Source organism: Pleurodeles waltl, chromosome 1_2 (assembly GCF_031143425.1).
Source record: "Pleurodeles waltl isolate 20211129_DDA chromosome 1_2, aPleWal1.hap1.20221129, whole genome shotgun sequence".
Classification (NCBI taxonomy): domain Eukaryota; kingdom Metazoa; phylum Chordata; class Amphibia; order Caudata; family Salamandridae; genus Pleurodeles; species Pleurodeles waltl.
In genome coordinates this window covers 342,897,754-342,911,985 of record NC_090437.1, presented here as the reverse complement: position 1 = coordinate 342,911,985, position 14,232 = coordinate 342,897,754, and the positions used below count along the sequence as shown (strand labels likewise).

The following is a 14,232-nucleotide window of genomic DNA, read 5'->3' as shown; positions in this document are numbered from 1 at the left end:
TATCCAGATTGACACCTGGGAGAAATTCTAAGGTAAGGAATCTCAAACTAGATATTGTCTCTACCACATAAGGTGTGACTGAAGGTAAGTAACTTGTCTTTCAGTGAAGTAAAGACATAAAGCATAATCCTCGCCTCTGGTCCTGTCATAGATTTCATTGTGGTGTAGTAACATCGCTTTAATGACTATAGTTTTTCCAGTTTTGTTGAATGCAAATTATATTATGATCAGTGTAACACTTTAAAAAACATGTGCTTACTCTCCAGTCCTAATCCAACTCAAACTTTCTTAGTTTCTTTGTTTTGGTTCCGGAATGTGAATTCGAAGTCTCTCTGGGACCTCTCTTTTCCATAAAATCATTTTGTGTGAGGGCCTGTGCTAATGGGCAATTAACATTTTGTGATTTTTACATTGATAAAATGCATTTTCTATATGAGTTATGTTGAAAAAAGTAAGTATTTTATGTTAACCAAAAAAGAACTTAACACTTAAAGTTTCTGATTTTTTTATAATTTTGTTTTTGTTTTAATTAATCTAGTGATGCTGAAGTAACTTCACCTGATAGTTTGGCAGAAATTAGAGTGAAGCAAAATCCAACAACTGATGATGAACTCATGGAAGAAATAGTTGGCTACCCTCAGGGCATGAACCATCTCTACATCAAGCAGGTACTAAACACATCGCTAACAATTATACATTGGGTATCATTTAGCCTTAGCTGTCATAGCAAAGTTATGTAGAAAAGTGAAGAGCTTTTTTGATTGCTTTTTTAATTTTGTGGAGAATATTACTATTTGAAGCATGTGGTTTAGCACTATATAGTGTTGAAATAAAAGCTGTGGTATGCTTTAAGAAAACAATATTGAAGTTTCTACTGCCAAGTGCTTTACAGTAGCTGCCACCCATTAACAAGCATTTGCAATCCAATAGATCTTGCATTTCAAACTATAAAACAGCAGGAAGCAGCAGGCTCATAAGATACGCACCAATCCCTATAGGTTCCCAACTATCCAAACAATGGGACATTCAAATGTCCTTAGTGTGGAACTCCACCAAAGCACCTGCTGCAAAGGTGCTAGGAAGGTTAGAAAAAAAACAATAATGAAAACTATAATGGTGGTGCACCACTTGTTAGAACTTATCAATTCACATATAACGAAAGTCCAGTTTTCTAATAATATGGACACAACAAATCTTCTCTTTATTTTCTTCCATTCGGTTATTTCCATCCATATTGTTCATGGTGATGCATAATGTACATAGTAAAACAGCCACCGCGTTTTGCCCTTTAACATAGGGCTTCTTCAGGGCTGTAACATAATGTGTAACAAAAATGAAGAAACAAACAACACTTGCACACATAGTCAAAAACAGCACATAACTATGAGTCAAAACAGAAGGGTGAGTGTGAATACAAATATAAATGAAATTGAGAATAAACATATAAGTATATAAATATATACAAAGACTCAAAACAAAAACACCTAGGAAGAAAGTCATAGGATTCGGGCGCTCACAGTGAGTCCATATAATAGTATTAACATTTCAATTGCGGCATGGTGCTCCTTAATCCTCCAATGTTTCAAGGGAAACTAACAGTACAAAAGACAACTGTCAGGGCACTCATGAACATAGGATTAGAAGTTGTTGATGTATAGAATCTTCAGTGTGGAAAGGACATCACACCATCAACAGTTCAGATTAAATTTATTTCTTGAAGCACACAGTTCATCATAATAATAGAAAATCGTCCTTGAGTTTCATATTCATATAGTAATAATACTCTAATTGATTATTAGCAATTCACATTCTTAGATCTGTTCTTCATTTTTTTATACTTTTGAGACCCGCCAATGTGGGGTCTATACATGATATGATTGGGGCACGTCACATTTACTTACTTTATATTCTCTCTCTCTTTATTCTACTATAAATTTATTTAATCACCTTTATATATTTTGGTATTTCTCCTCGTGTTGGCATTTGTATCTGGCATTACATCAGTATACATGTAGATTTTGACCGTATTTTTGTTGCGGGCATCACCAGCTATGTTTAGATCTAGGGAGCCCGGATGTTGTTTATTTAATTGTTGGGCTGTATGTATTTTTATTTCCTATGCGGTCATGACCCGGTGTAATGTAAGGATCAGGTTTGTAGTATTTTTCCGCTGATTATTGCTGTTTGTCGATAATTACAAGGATGTGTAGATAGTGGTTTAATATTCCGATCGTGGGTCGGGAAGTTGTTGGTTCCTTTACCTCGAGATTGGATTATACTCTGTTCCAAGATGGCACCTGTTGTTTGGTCTAGTCCGTTTTCTATTTTCTTCAATACTTACGTGAATACGTATAAATTGCATCCGCCTCCGACGTTCGACTTTCGTAAATGGCTCTGGGACACTAAAAACGCCGTGAGATTACTTGACCACAGTTTGTTTTCCTATTAGATGTTGACTCATTTAGATAAAAGGTGAGTGATCCGGAGGTTTTTTTTTAGGACATAGTCTTACTCTAGGTTTGCATCGGGAAGCGTTTTGATTATGGGTTTTCTTCTAGGCTCACCGGATTATTATTCAGTGTATTGACTACAATTTTCTTCGTATCTCACTTTCAGATAACGTCAGAGGAATTCTTCACTAGATGATTTGTTCTGAGATTGTTTGCACTTTAATGAGGTCAGTTTCAGGTCCAAGGATTATACTTATAGTTTTACATTGAGGTATTGGGTGTTTTCGGGCTTCACATGAGATTTAGATAATGTACAGTTTTACTTATGATTGTTTTCGCAGATTTCACAAGTATCTGGAAAGGATTATTTCTTACATAATACTTACCTGAATCAAGGTATGTCCCGAAAGTGATGGGAATTTGAGTGTTGTTTTTTGTAAAGGTTTCTCATCTAATATTCGGCCGTGGGTTTAAGCAGTTCTTGGCTGTTTTCAATTATTCGCGTTTCTCAGGTACTCTTCTAGGATTTTTGCTATGGGATGACGGTTTTCTCTTTTATTCCTTCTTTTTCCAAAGTTATGATTTCCTTTACACAAGGAGATATCACATTGTGGTTATATTTTAATGCTTTACTCTCTAATAATATGTGGTTATTATTTATGGTGGTAACTCTCTGTCCGGTAATTGATATCAGAACATTTTCTATTCTTATTGCACATTAAGTCACATATGGCATGTTTCGACTCTCACAAACATCACGATAAATAATGGTTTATATTCTGCTCTTAACAGTCCTTTGTATATAGATCTCAGATATAGTTGTGTTCTCATTTTTTGCAGCCCTGATGAAGTCCGTGAGAGGGTTCTCTCATAGGACGAAACACGTGTTGGCTGTGGTGGCTATATGAATATGAAACTCAAGGACGATTTTCTATTATTATGATGAACTGTGTGCTTCAAGAAATAAATTTAATCTGAACTGTTGATGGTGTGATGTCCTTTCCACACTGAAGATTCTATACATCAACAACTTCTAATCCTATGTTCATGAGTGCCCTGACAGTTGTCTTATATACAAAGACGTACGTCTGAAACGTTACTTGGAATTAAATGGGCAACAGTGAAACCACAGTGTTGTGACATAGGAAGCTAGCAAGGGAATTCAAACGTGAATCAAGAATAGAAAAAAGTATTAAAAATGTTGAGTAATAGTGAAATATCCAATATAATAAAACATTTATTATTATCCCCAGTGTCAGAGGCAAACTTTGTGCAGGCGTAATCATGTGATGGTACATAATTGGCAGGCATAAACCTACCTATTCAGTTTCTGGTTGGTTATGATTTAGACATGTCTTCACCTACATATTCCTAGTGAATCTGGTGGGGAGAAGGAAAAAAGAAGAATCAGACCATTGTATGATCAAACCGGAAGGATTCATAGGCGGTGAGTGCCAACATATCAGAACAATTATCCCCAGCCTAGCCCCCCGTCATGTCATTAATACGTTTATCGTTGTTGAAAATGTAATCGAATATTATGGAACTATATCTGTTTTTTCTGATTACAATGTCAAATTATTAGTTGTTGTCATCATTATTCACACATACCTTTGTGAATACCTTAGCATTTTTGCATACCTTAGCATTTTTGCATTGCTTGTAACACCAATTCGATAAATGATGATGTGCACATTTAGGCCTTGCATCTTTCTCAGATATACTAACCATCTGATAGTACCGAATGTCATATCTATCTTTCTGATTACAATGTCAAATCGTTATTATTTGTTGTCACCATTATTCACACATACTTCTGTGCATACCTCAGCATTCTTTTCACTTATCACTTAAGTTAACCCAAGATAATATGAGTTAGTTATATATAGTACCATCATTTTGGCTTAGAGACAACTGACATATTGGGCCCCCTACATATTTTTCATAGAATTCCTGTTTTTTTCTTGGGGTTTATTGATATTGTTTAGAGAAAACTAAAGTATTAGGGATACCCCTGGAACACAACATAGAATGACCACAAACAGTGACAAATGTTGTCAACCTTCAGCATGACTGTCATATTTGACATATAATTTACATCCCCTTTCTGGGTCAACCAATAGAGAGATGACTCCATTTAACATCATATACATAACTCCGAATAAGATGGCTGCCTTTTTTCACACTCAGTTCGTTTGATATTCTGGTTTTCTAGGGTGTGATCTTTCACCATGCATGGACGTGGTGATACACATTAGCAACATGGCCGCCACTCTCAACTCTATGGTCCTCTTTCTATTTCTATTCATCGGTCCCGAACTTCCGGGATCAGAAGGATCATATAACAGGCGCCTGCATTTAAGAATGCCGATGGCGGTGTTAAATTTGAAACCGCGTCGGCGAAGTGCAGGCGGACTTTTCCTGCTTCGAATGGTCCCCTAACCACGATGAGGGCCATGGATAGTTTCTAAACCGGCACTATGAACTTACCTTTAATATCTGAGTATGACATTTTACCTTTCGTTAGCTCGCCTATATTAACGGAGGATTCGGTATTAATAATGTAGGTCGATCTATATCACCAACCGTCCGACTACGGCCATCGGTGGATGGTCTATATAATGTAAGGGATTTCTTTGCTAATTGTTACCATACGAGTGACACGAGTTCCTTTGCCTTGCACTTTTACATTTCTAACAACGATAAACGTATTAATGACATGACGGGGGCTAGGCTGGGGATAATTGTTCCGATATATATTGGCACTCACCGCCTATGGCTCCTTCCAGTTTGGTCATACAATGGTCTGATTCTTCTTTTTTCCTTCTCCCCCATCAGATTCACTAGGAATATACTTTTTTCTATTCTTGATTCACATTTGAATTCCCTTGCTAGTTTCCTATGTCGCAACACTAGGGTTTCACTGTTGCCCATTCAATTCCAAGTAACTTTTTAGACTTACGTTTTTGTATATATTTATATAATTATATGTTTATTCTTAATTTCATTTATATTTATATTCACACTAACCCTCATGTTTTGTCTCATAATTATGTGCTGTTTTGACTATGTGTCCAAGTGTTGTTTGTTTCTTCATTTTTGTTACACATTATGTTACAGCCCTGAAGAATTCCTATGTTAAAGGGCGAAACGTGTTGGCTGTTGTTAGTATGTACATTATGCATCACCAAGAACAATATGGAAGGAAATAACCGAATGGAAGAAAATAAAGAGAAGATTTGTTGTATCCATATTATTAGAGAACTGGACTTTCTTTATATGTGAATTGATAAGTTCTAAACCTGCTGTGCTAATTCCAATAGACTAATACTTTCACCAGCCACAATCAGAGGTGCTGGCTGGCTAACACAATTCCCCCCAAAAAGACACAAGACAGCCACAGAGGAGAAATAAACTAGAAGGGTCACCCAAATATATCAAGAGTGTTTAAACAGTCATAGTGTAATAAGGATGTTAAGTTGTCCTGAATTATGGTCATAATTTTAATAAGAAGCGATCATTAAAACATATACAATTATCATTTATACTTTTATCAGAATTAAACTTTTGGCATTAGACTGTAATGCTCAAAACAGCCCATAGAGGGTACTATAACAAAAATATAATTTGTAAGAAACATGGTCATGAAACCATACTGTTAGCCTCTAAATGGCATAACCCCATGAAAAAATCTAAAGTAAGTAATGAAGTGTACCTATATATTTAGCCCCTAGATGATATTTTAAGGCTAGCATACCTACTGCAAGGATATTATAAACAGGGTATTTAAAACAAAACTTTTCCTAGCTATAAAACAAAATTTCTAGCCATGAGAAAGCTTAAAAGACATTAAATGGCAGGAGGATTATTATTTTGGAGGCCCCTCTAACATAGTGTGGGGGACTCAGAGAGGATGTAGACAGAAGGAGCACATTGTGGTCAATGTTATAAATGTGGTTCCATTGTCCTAGGAGCACCACAGGCTGAGTTATGATCAAAAATGGTTTGTAAAAGTAATGCACTGCAAAGCACTATTGGGCAAGTTTCCTTACCATGAATATTTTAATATGTTGATATAACTGTAATGGTTAGAACAGCCCCTAGAGAACACCACAATGAAAATAGCATTTGTGAGAAACATGGTCATGCAACTATCTAGTAAGAGCCTAGAGGGCATAACCACACAAAATGAAAATGGCATGTATGTCGCCCCTAGAGGGCATAGTGCATAAACCTATAGCAATGATATTACAAACAAGGCCCTTAAACATAAGCTGTTCCTAGCTGGAAAACAAAAGTTCCAGCCATGTGAATGCTTAGAAAGACACTTAATGGTGGGAGGGGTTATTATTTTGGGGTCCCCACTAACCTAGTGTGGGGACCCAAATATGACCTGGACAGAAAGAGTGTATCATGCTGAGTTATGGGCAAAAATGTTGTGAAAAATAATCCTTGCAAAGCATTAAGGTTCAAGTTTTTTTCGAATGCAGTGAATATCTCTGTATCCGCTCTCCCGCTGTGCCAGGAGAGATGCTTTTGCTTTGAGGATTTCTGTTTTATATAAAGCATTTACCAATTTCAAGTTTTTTTAAGGGGAAAGCCACAAGAAATTACTCTGAATTAGGTAACTGTGAACAAGTGACCATCGCTTCAGTGCCGCTGATTCATTTCACACTGTTGTGCCTGTTCGCACTGTGAGCACCATGGCTGCCATGCAGCACAAAGGGGAGAGACAAAGAAATAGATATTGTGTATTTTTGTGTTTGCTTTTATTATACAGTGTCTGCCCAGCTAGCTTCTTTAGGAGCGTGAGGGTTTGGCTGGAGGATAAGTAGGTTTGTTTAAGGGCCCATGTGTTAAGGAAAAGCCCGATCTCAATAAGCACTTCTCAATGTCCAACACATGCAAACACTCTCACAGATATGGACCTTATGACATTGTTTTACTGACTAATTCACTGTAGACTCACTCAGTCACTGGCGTTACAATAGCCCCCATAGTCTCTGTGGTGAGTGGGTTGGGGGTGCATTTTGAGCTCCAGGGGGGCCCTTCAGTAGAGTACACTGTGCACGGGCTGTGGGCCCCTGGCCTGACAGCTCCTGACTGGTTGGGGAGGAGGCCCTCCGTCTGCTTTGCTGGGGTGGTGTGGGGGAGCTCAAGTTTCATTATGACACTGTACTCAATCGTTACCGATTTACCTTCAGACCCAGTCACTGTCATTTACTTGCTTGCCAGATCACTCATCGTCTCCCTATTTTCAATCACATTTTTATTATCATTTTTCTCTTGGACTCTCTTTTCTTTCTCAGTTTCATTTGTCTATCCCCAAACTACTCAGGAGACGAATAAGTGGAAGAGCCTTCTCTTAACTCACTGACAAAGGCAGCCTGAAACAGTCTTTCAGTGAAAGTGAGTAGTCAACCAAAACCACATGTGTTGTGTAAACTACCTGAGTCATAGCTGTTAACTTCTCCCAAGGACTTTCTTAAGGTCGAGCCCTGGGATGTCCCTCAGAGTTGTTGCATCCCTCATTCAACGGAGAAACATATTTACTTGCAGCCTTCTTTCGCACTATCACCATCTCACCAGAGATGGCAGCCTCTTTTTATTCCCTTCTTGCATGATCATAACTATCTTATGCTGCATGTAGAACTTGAACATTATCTTACCTCTGCACCAAAATACGTGAGGAAAGTAAAAAAAAAAAGCCAGCGTGAGAGAGAAGGTCGTAGTTTCCACTGTGTGTTCCTCATAATATTGTACTACTTTGTAAAGCATAAAATACAGCTCAGGTGGCAACATGCTGAACATATAGTGCTATAAACTTTAGAGTCAAGCTAAACAAACTCGGCCTGATTTGCCAGAGAACAAAAAACGATCAGATTTTTTTTGTCTTTAGATCTATTTTTTGTCTACTAAATTTTCACTTTTTTCTTTATGGGAGTTACCACCTGATGCTCAGCGTTTGTCCCCAAACAAACCCTTACATACATTAAGAGCATCATGCAGAGCATCTCACCCCTGCCCCTTCTTATTCTGCCAATCCTTTTACAATGCATCCACCATATTGTCCAAGAAATCAGAAACATTTTTCGCTTTTGGTCCCATATCTACACTGTCTCTTCAATTCATAATCTGTTCCGGCTTTCATAGTAGTCTGACTTTTCTGCCTATACCTTTTATGGGAAGCTTCAAGAGAAAGCACTCGTACCAAATCTCAGTTCTCTAAAGCTAAATTCAGCTGTTTGTACGTGCAGACTGTAGTGCCTGAGAACCATTGGCTTTTGCTAACACTATTGTAAAGGGGTATTTCCTTTGCCTCAAGTTTTGAAATACTCTGTCCATCAGAATTTGTATGAGTTATTTGCGAGGAGAGCTCCCAGATCTGTTATCAGTGACAGCATTCCCTGCTGTTCTGCAACATGATGATCTATCTATCCCAGACAGTGCTACTCAGAAATGGGCGATGTAGCAATAACATCTTGTGAAGCTCCATTTTTCACAGGGGATAGCTCAAACACAGCTGAAATGTCTAATAATGGAGCCTGTTCTCACGTGCCTAACAATTAGGGTTTGAGTTGCCATCTGAACCTAAAAGAACAAGGTTTTCCCACTGAAGTTGCCTTCTCTGCATAAGTGTACTTTAGTTCGCCACTCCGTATTTATGGCTCAAGCTGAATTTACCAGAGTTCTTTGAGATGACACAAAGCCTGAGTGTACTAGACCCTATAATATTCTGAACCTAAAATCATTGCATCTGCTCCCCCCCTGACTCCTTCTCTGTGCCCAGTCCAGTCAGTACTGTTAACTTCTGTCCCTGCATCACCTGTCCCTATTCTTACCGCTGTCCATATTATCCATTGTGCTATTCTCTCTTCTACTCTTCCTGCAAAGAAATTGTAGCCTTATTTCTGCTACTTCTACTCTTACTCCTACATATTCCCACTCTTACTCCAACTTACGTCTATGCTTTATTTTTTGCAAACCCCCCTTTTCACATTGATTCACTTGTTTAATACTTCTACTTATGGATTTTGTCTCAGCTACTCTGCCTTCTCCTACTCTTATCCTGCTGTCCTACTATCTGCCATATCTCTTCTGTATGTATTCTTCTCTCCTTTACTTCTGCCCTCACTACAGCCAATTGAACTTGACATGTGTTCCTCACTGCAACCATTCTCTTAAGTGAACCTACGAAACTGGATGCAAAATCTTCTTCTAAGGCATTTTCTGACGATTTTCAACTGCCTTATGCCCAGGGCTAGCATAGGTACCAAAACCTTTTTAGCCTGGTCATGTGAGTCATTCTCTATGAAATATCTCTTTAATCTGCTGACTCCGCGAGCAATACTCATGTTAACTGTTTACCTTACTTAGCAAACTCTAGTGTAACTACATCTAGCCATGGTCCTTTTCAGTTGCTTAATTTGAGCAGGTGTTTGCAAGGGTATAGCTCCAGATTTTCATTTTTGGAAGCCATAATTTAAATAATTGAGGCGCTTGCATTCATGATTATGCTGACTGTGCAGTGGCTAAACAGTAGCTAGTTTTGGCACACACATTGTTAGAACCCCTTTCAAGTGGACATGAGGCATGCAGGGGCTACTGGACCGAACCGAGGGGGTTGAAGCCTTTTATGATGTCCTGTGACCCGACCTACTATGTATCCTAAGCAGCTGGGCCAAGTAGCCCTTCTGCACTTGGCTCTCAGTAGTAACGTAGTCTAGCAGTCCAAGGCTCCCCTAGGGAGTTGGTGATGGGGTGGGTGGGTGTAGAGAAGATACAGGATATTGAACATGGGCTCACAACTCAGTGAGTGCATTACAATAATAATTTTCCAGCCAAATACTCACTTTTATGAAAAATGTATTTTATTTCATCCGTCCAACACAAAGGAAAAATATGACTTTCACAAATAATTACACCGTCTCTCCTGAGGTCAGGACTCTAGTATTTCTTTGGTGATTCCCTGTCCCGTTCCCTCCTCACTTTAGCAATAGGGATTGTTCCCTATTCACTATTGGTAACATCGAGGTAATGCCCCACTAGTAAGTCCAAGTCTCAAGAGTCTACTTTGATTCTAATTTAAAATCATCTGTGTCTCACGAACAGCAAATTAGCAAATTCCCCCGGGCCAACAAGCCTGAAATCCACCTTACCCACTTGTAGGCATGAAGCGTCTGGGGTTCCTGAGCACACCCTGATCATGGGTGCTTGGAGTGGCAGCAGCAGCTGAGTTCAGGTGAGTTTGCCTAACATGGCCCCAGCAGGCTGCACTCAGCAAGTGCAGTGTCCTTCACACACACTAGAAGATGCACTAGTGACGAAGTTCTTTGCAGCTCCTCTTGTGGGGTAAGTATCCGATCCGTCTCTCGATGGGAGTTGTTGTGATTATCCTGGCCGGAGCCCCTTGCCTGGTTGATAATGCCCTCTGGCAAATAGGGTCACTGTATCTTTACAGTATACGGGCCCCAGCCCGATTGGCACAATGAAGTCCTTGGCAGCTACCCCTCCTGACATGAGGCTCCAGCCCACTACGGTACAAGTCTCTAGCCCTTTCTGCACTGCAGTCTTCTCATGGTGGCGACTCCTGGCTTATGAGGTCACCAGCTCAGCACTATGCACAGGCTCCGGCCTGATCAGTGCTGTGTGATACATGGTTCAATTCACAGTGGCCTTCCTCTGTCATTTGTCCTGCACATGGGCAATGACCTGATAGGTGCAGCTGCTGTCTCCTCACACCTCGCAAAGGGAAGACTCCCTACTGGTGCTCCCCACTGGTCCTCACTCCTTCCAACGTCCTCATCTTCCTCACAGGGCACACTGGTTTTGGCAAGCAGGCAGATGCTGCTGCTCCCGAGCAGGTGCTCATGGATTCCGTGGGTGAAGTCCCTCACCCTGAACGGACACTAGCAGGCCTTGGTCATAGACAGGAGTCTTGCAGAGTTTCTCCCGCCTTACACAGCCCATCTTGCAGTTTAGCAGATGTGATTGTTTGAGGTCTCACACTCCCCTTATAGTCCATTTCCAGACATTAAATGTGATTTAGGGTCGGAGTCTTTTAATTTTTGTGTTAGAGGTTTGCTTCTGTTGAAATGCCCACTGCTCTGCTCTCTCTTCCCCTGAATAGCAGTCTGTCACGGCACGAATGATGCTAAGGGTGACAACCCAGGGCATGGGAGTGACCTGTGTGGCAGCCACAGTGATATGTATCAAAAGGTTAGCCCAGGGCCCCAGCCCTACTCTTTATTATTCTCTTATCAGCCCCATCTCCTTTCTGAGATGTGTCTAGGCCACTTCCTTGTGACCTCTCACTGAACTGAATAAAAGAGCACCCTTTAGTGTATAGAGAAAGCCTGGCTCTCTCTTCTCCAGTGTGTGTCCCACCCAGCTTACAGGAATACAGCAATACACAAATATGTCAGGAGGGATTTCTCTGCCTTCTCCCCATTTTTCACAATCCAGGCCTGGGTCTCCCAAAATGGAACCCAGGCCTCTCTAAACTTATTGTACCATCCACAGACACACATACACCCAGTGCATGTATAAAACCTACACTCTGCACCGCAATGTATCCTTTAAATACTGTACTACTTTTAGGCACACATTCATCCAGCACATGTATTTACCATGCACGCATACATGCTGCACTACATCCTCCATGTATTGTACCACTCATAGGCCCACATATACCCAGCTGATAAACTTGCAATGCACTCACTTCTCAATACTGCATTATGCCTGTATTGTGCCCTTAATAGGCAGTCATTTTCCGAGTGCAGATAAACCACACCTGTGCTGCACAGCACAGCACTTCACAACAAACGGATTTAGGCCAAGGGTGAGTTACGGACACAGCAGCAAAACCTTAAAAATTAGTGAGTCTGTAGACCTCACTCCAGTGACACAGGTTCAAAAGGACCCGTTCACTCCTACTGAACGCTGCATAATATGCTGCCACTATAGAGCTCATGCTGATTAACTCCTGGTGAAGGCAGTAACGTTCTGTCACTATGAGGCTAGTGCTTTAGGTGCTCTCCGAGTCGAGCAAGAACACAATCTGAGAGACAGGCCTATGTCATGGCGTACATGCATGATCAGTGTTCGCCTATGACAACAAAAATCAGCATTAGGGATCCAGACATCAGTACGATTGGGCGCTCAGGGCAAAGGTGCATCTCCATTACCATGCAGAGGACTTTTCTGTCCTAACACACATTTGTATTCAAGGGTGGCATTCCTACTACTGCGAAATGGAGTGGCACTAGTTTTCTATGAGGCCTCTCCCAGTCCTGCACTCACCCTGAGCAGTGAAAGCAACTTCCTTGCATCTAATAACCTAATCTCATCTTGGGCATGTCATTCCAGTGCTATCAACTTGGAACATCCTATTGAATTATTCACTGATGTTGCTAATAAATCTGTTGTGGTCAGATTTAAACTTAGGAACCCAACAAAGTGGGTAGGAGCTCTTATTTGGACTTCTGGGATGTGGGTAATATAGTGAATAAAGTTTTTTGCCATTTAATTTTTACTCCTATAGTTATATATTTTTTAATTATAAATGGTTGGTTACAAATGCCATAATGGAACATAAAATTACCACTGGCAAAGGTTCTCATACCAGACCATCTCCGCATAAATGGGGAAGTCTGCTAATTGGGAAAAAATGGACTAAGTGCAGTGTAAGTACTATTATTTACAAACCTACTTGTGGATCAAAGATGCTGTACATCGTTCTAGATTTGACATAGGAAGTACGTCGGGAAAATTAACAGGAGTGATGCTGCAGGTGGCAGTAGTCAGCCAGTGACCTCAAAGCCAGGAACGGTCCTGCTTCATGAAGCTGTTCTCTCTCTCAAAACAACATGAAACACCCTGCCTCCTTCCACACATACCCAGGCTCTTTGAAAGAAGTAACAAAAAGAAAGCAGACTAAATTAAAGGGTCTGAAATTGTTAATGAAAAATGCCATTAACAGTCAATAGCTTTCCGGAAGTAATAAACTGATTGGAGAAAGAAACCAACCCAACATTGGCATAGACAATCCAACTTCACTTCTGCACGATGATCTTCTGCATTTCTATCTACTTTCGTAACAATGAGCTGAAAACGTGCCAAAGGCAATCCCGTCGGTGCCCTTCTTGCCTGGACCGTGCCCAGCGCCAGGATCCCTGGCACCCCCACCCCGAGAAGATACACTGATGCTGACCTCCGAGCCGTGGTCCCCCAACAACCACTGCTGCCACACATCCTTGTGCACCACCAGAGAACATTCTCCTATGGACACTGCTGCCTCACCTTCAACACTGAAGCAAGTAACGACACCAGCGACACCGCAAATGCAGCTGCACCCGCCACATCAACCAATACCACCATGATACAACATCAGGGCATCCTACTCAATGCTCGTTCACTCTGTAAACATGCCAAAGAGGTCTGGGACACAGTCTCCTCTATCTCCCTGGCGTCATCTTCCTCAGAGAAGCCTGGATAAACTCTGACTCCGCACCAGACATAGTCACTGCCATCCCCGAAGGTTACAAGATAACACACCGGGACAGAACCAACACGCATGGAGGCGGAATCACCATTATCTATAGAGACACCATCCGCTGCACAACTTCCCCCGGACGACCTGACACCAGTAATGGAACACCTCAACATCCAACTTCACACAGAAGGAAGACGTACCATCAAAGGCACTATTGCCTACAGACCACCAGAACCACACCCCAGCTTCTGCAACGCCATCCGAAACTCATCACTCCGCACGAAATAG

General features: G+C 40.8%; 1 protein-coding gene across 1 annotated transcript in view; it reads left to right on the top strand.

The window, feature by feature from the left end:
• Window positions 1-14,232, top strand: part of CNTLN (centlein) — a 1,263,565-nt gene that overhangs the window by 753,520 nt on the left and 495,813 nt on the right. Inside the window, exon 17 of the mRNA XM_069239496.1 lies at window positions 539-668. Coding sequence (XP_069095597.1) covers window positions 539-668 — 130 coding nt within the window. The remainder of the gene's footprint in view (window positions 1-538; window positions 669-14,232) is intronic.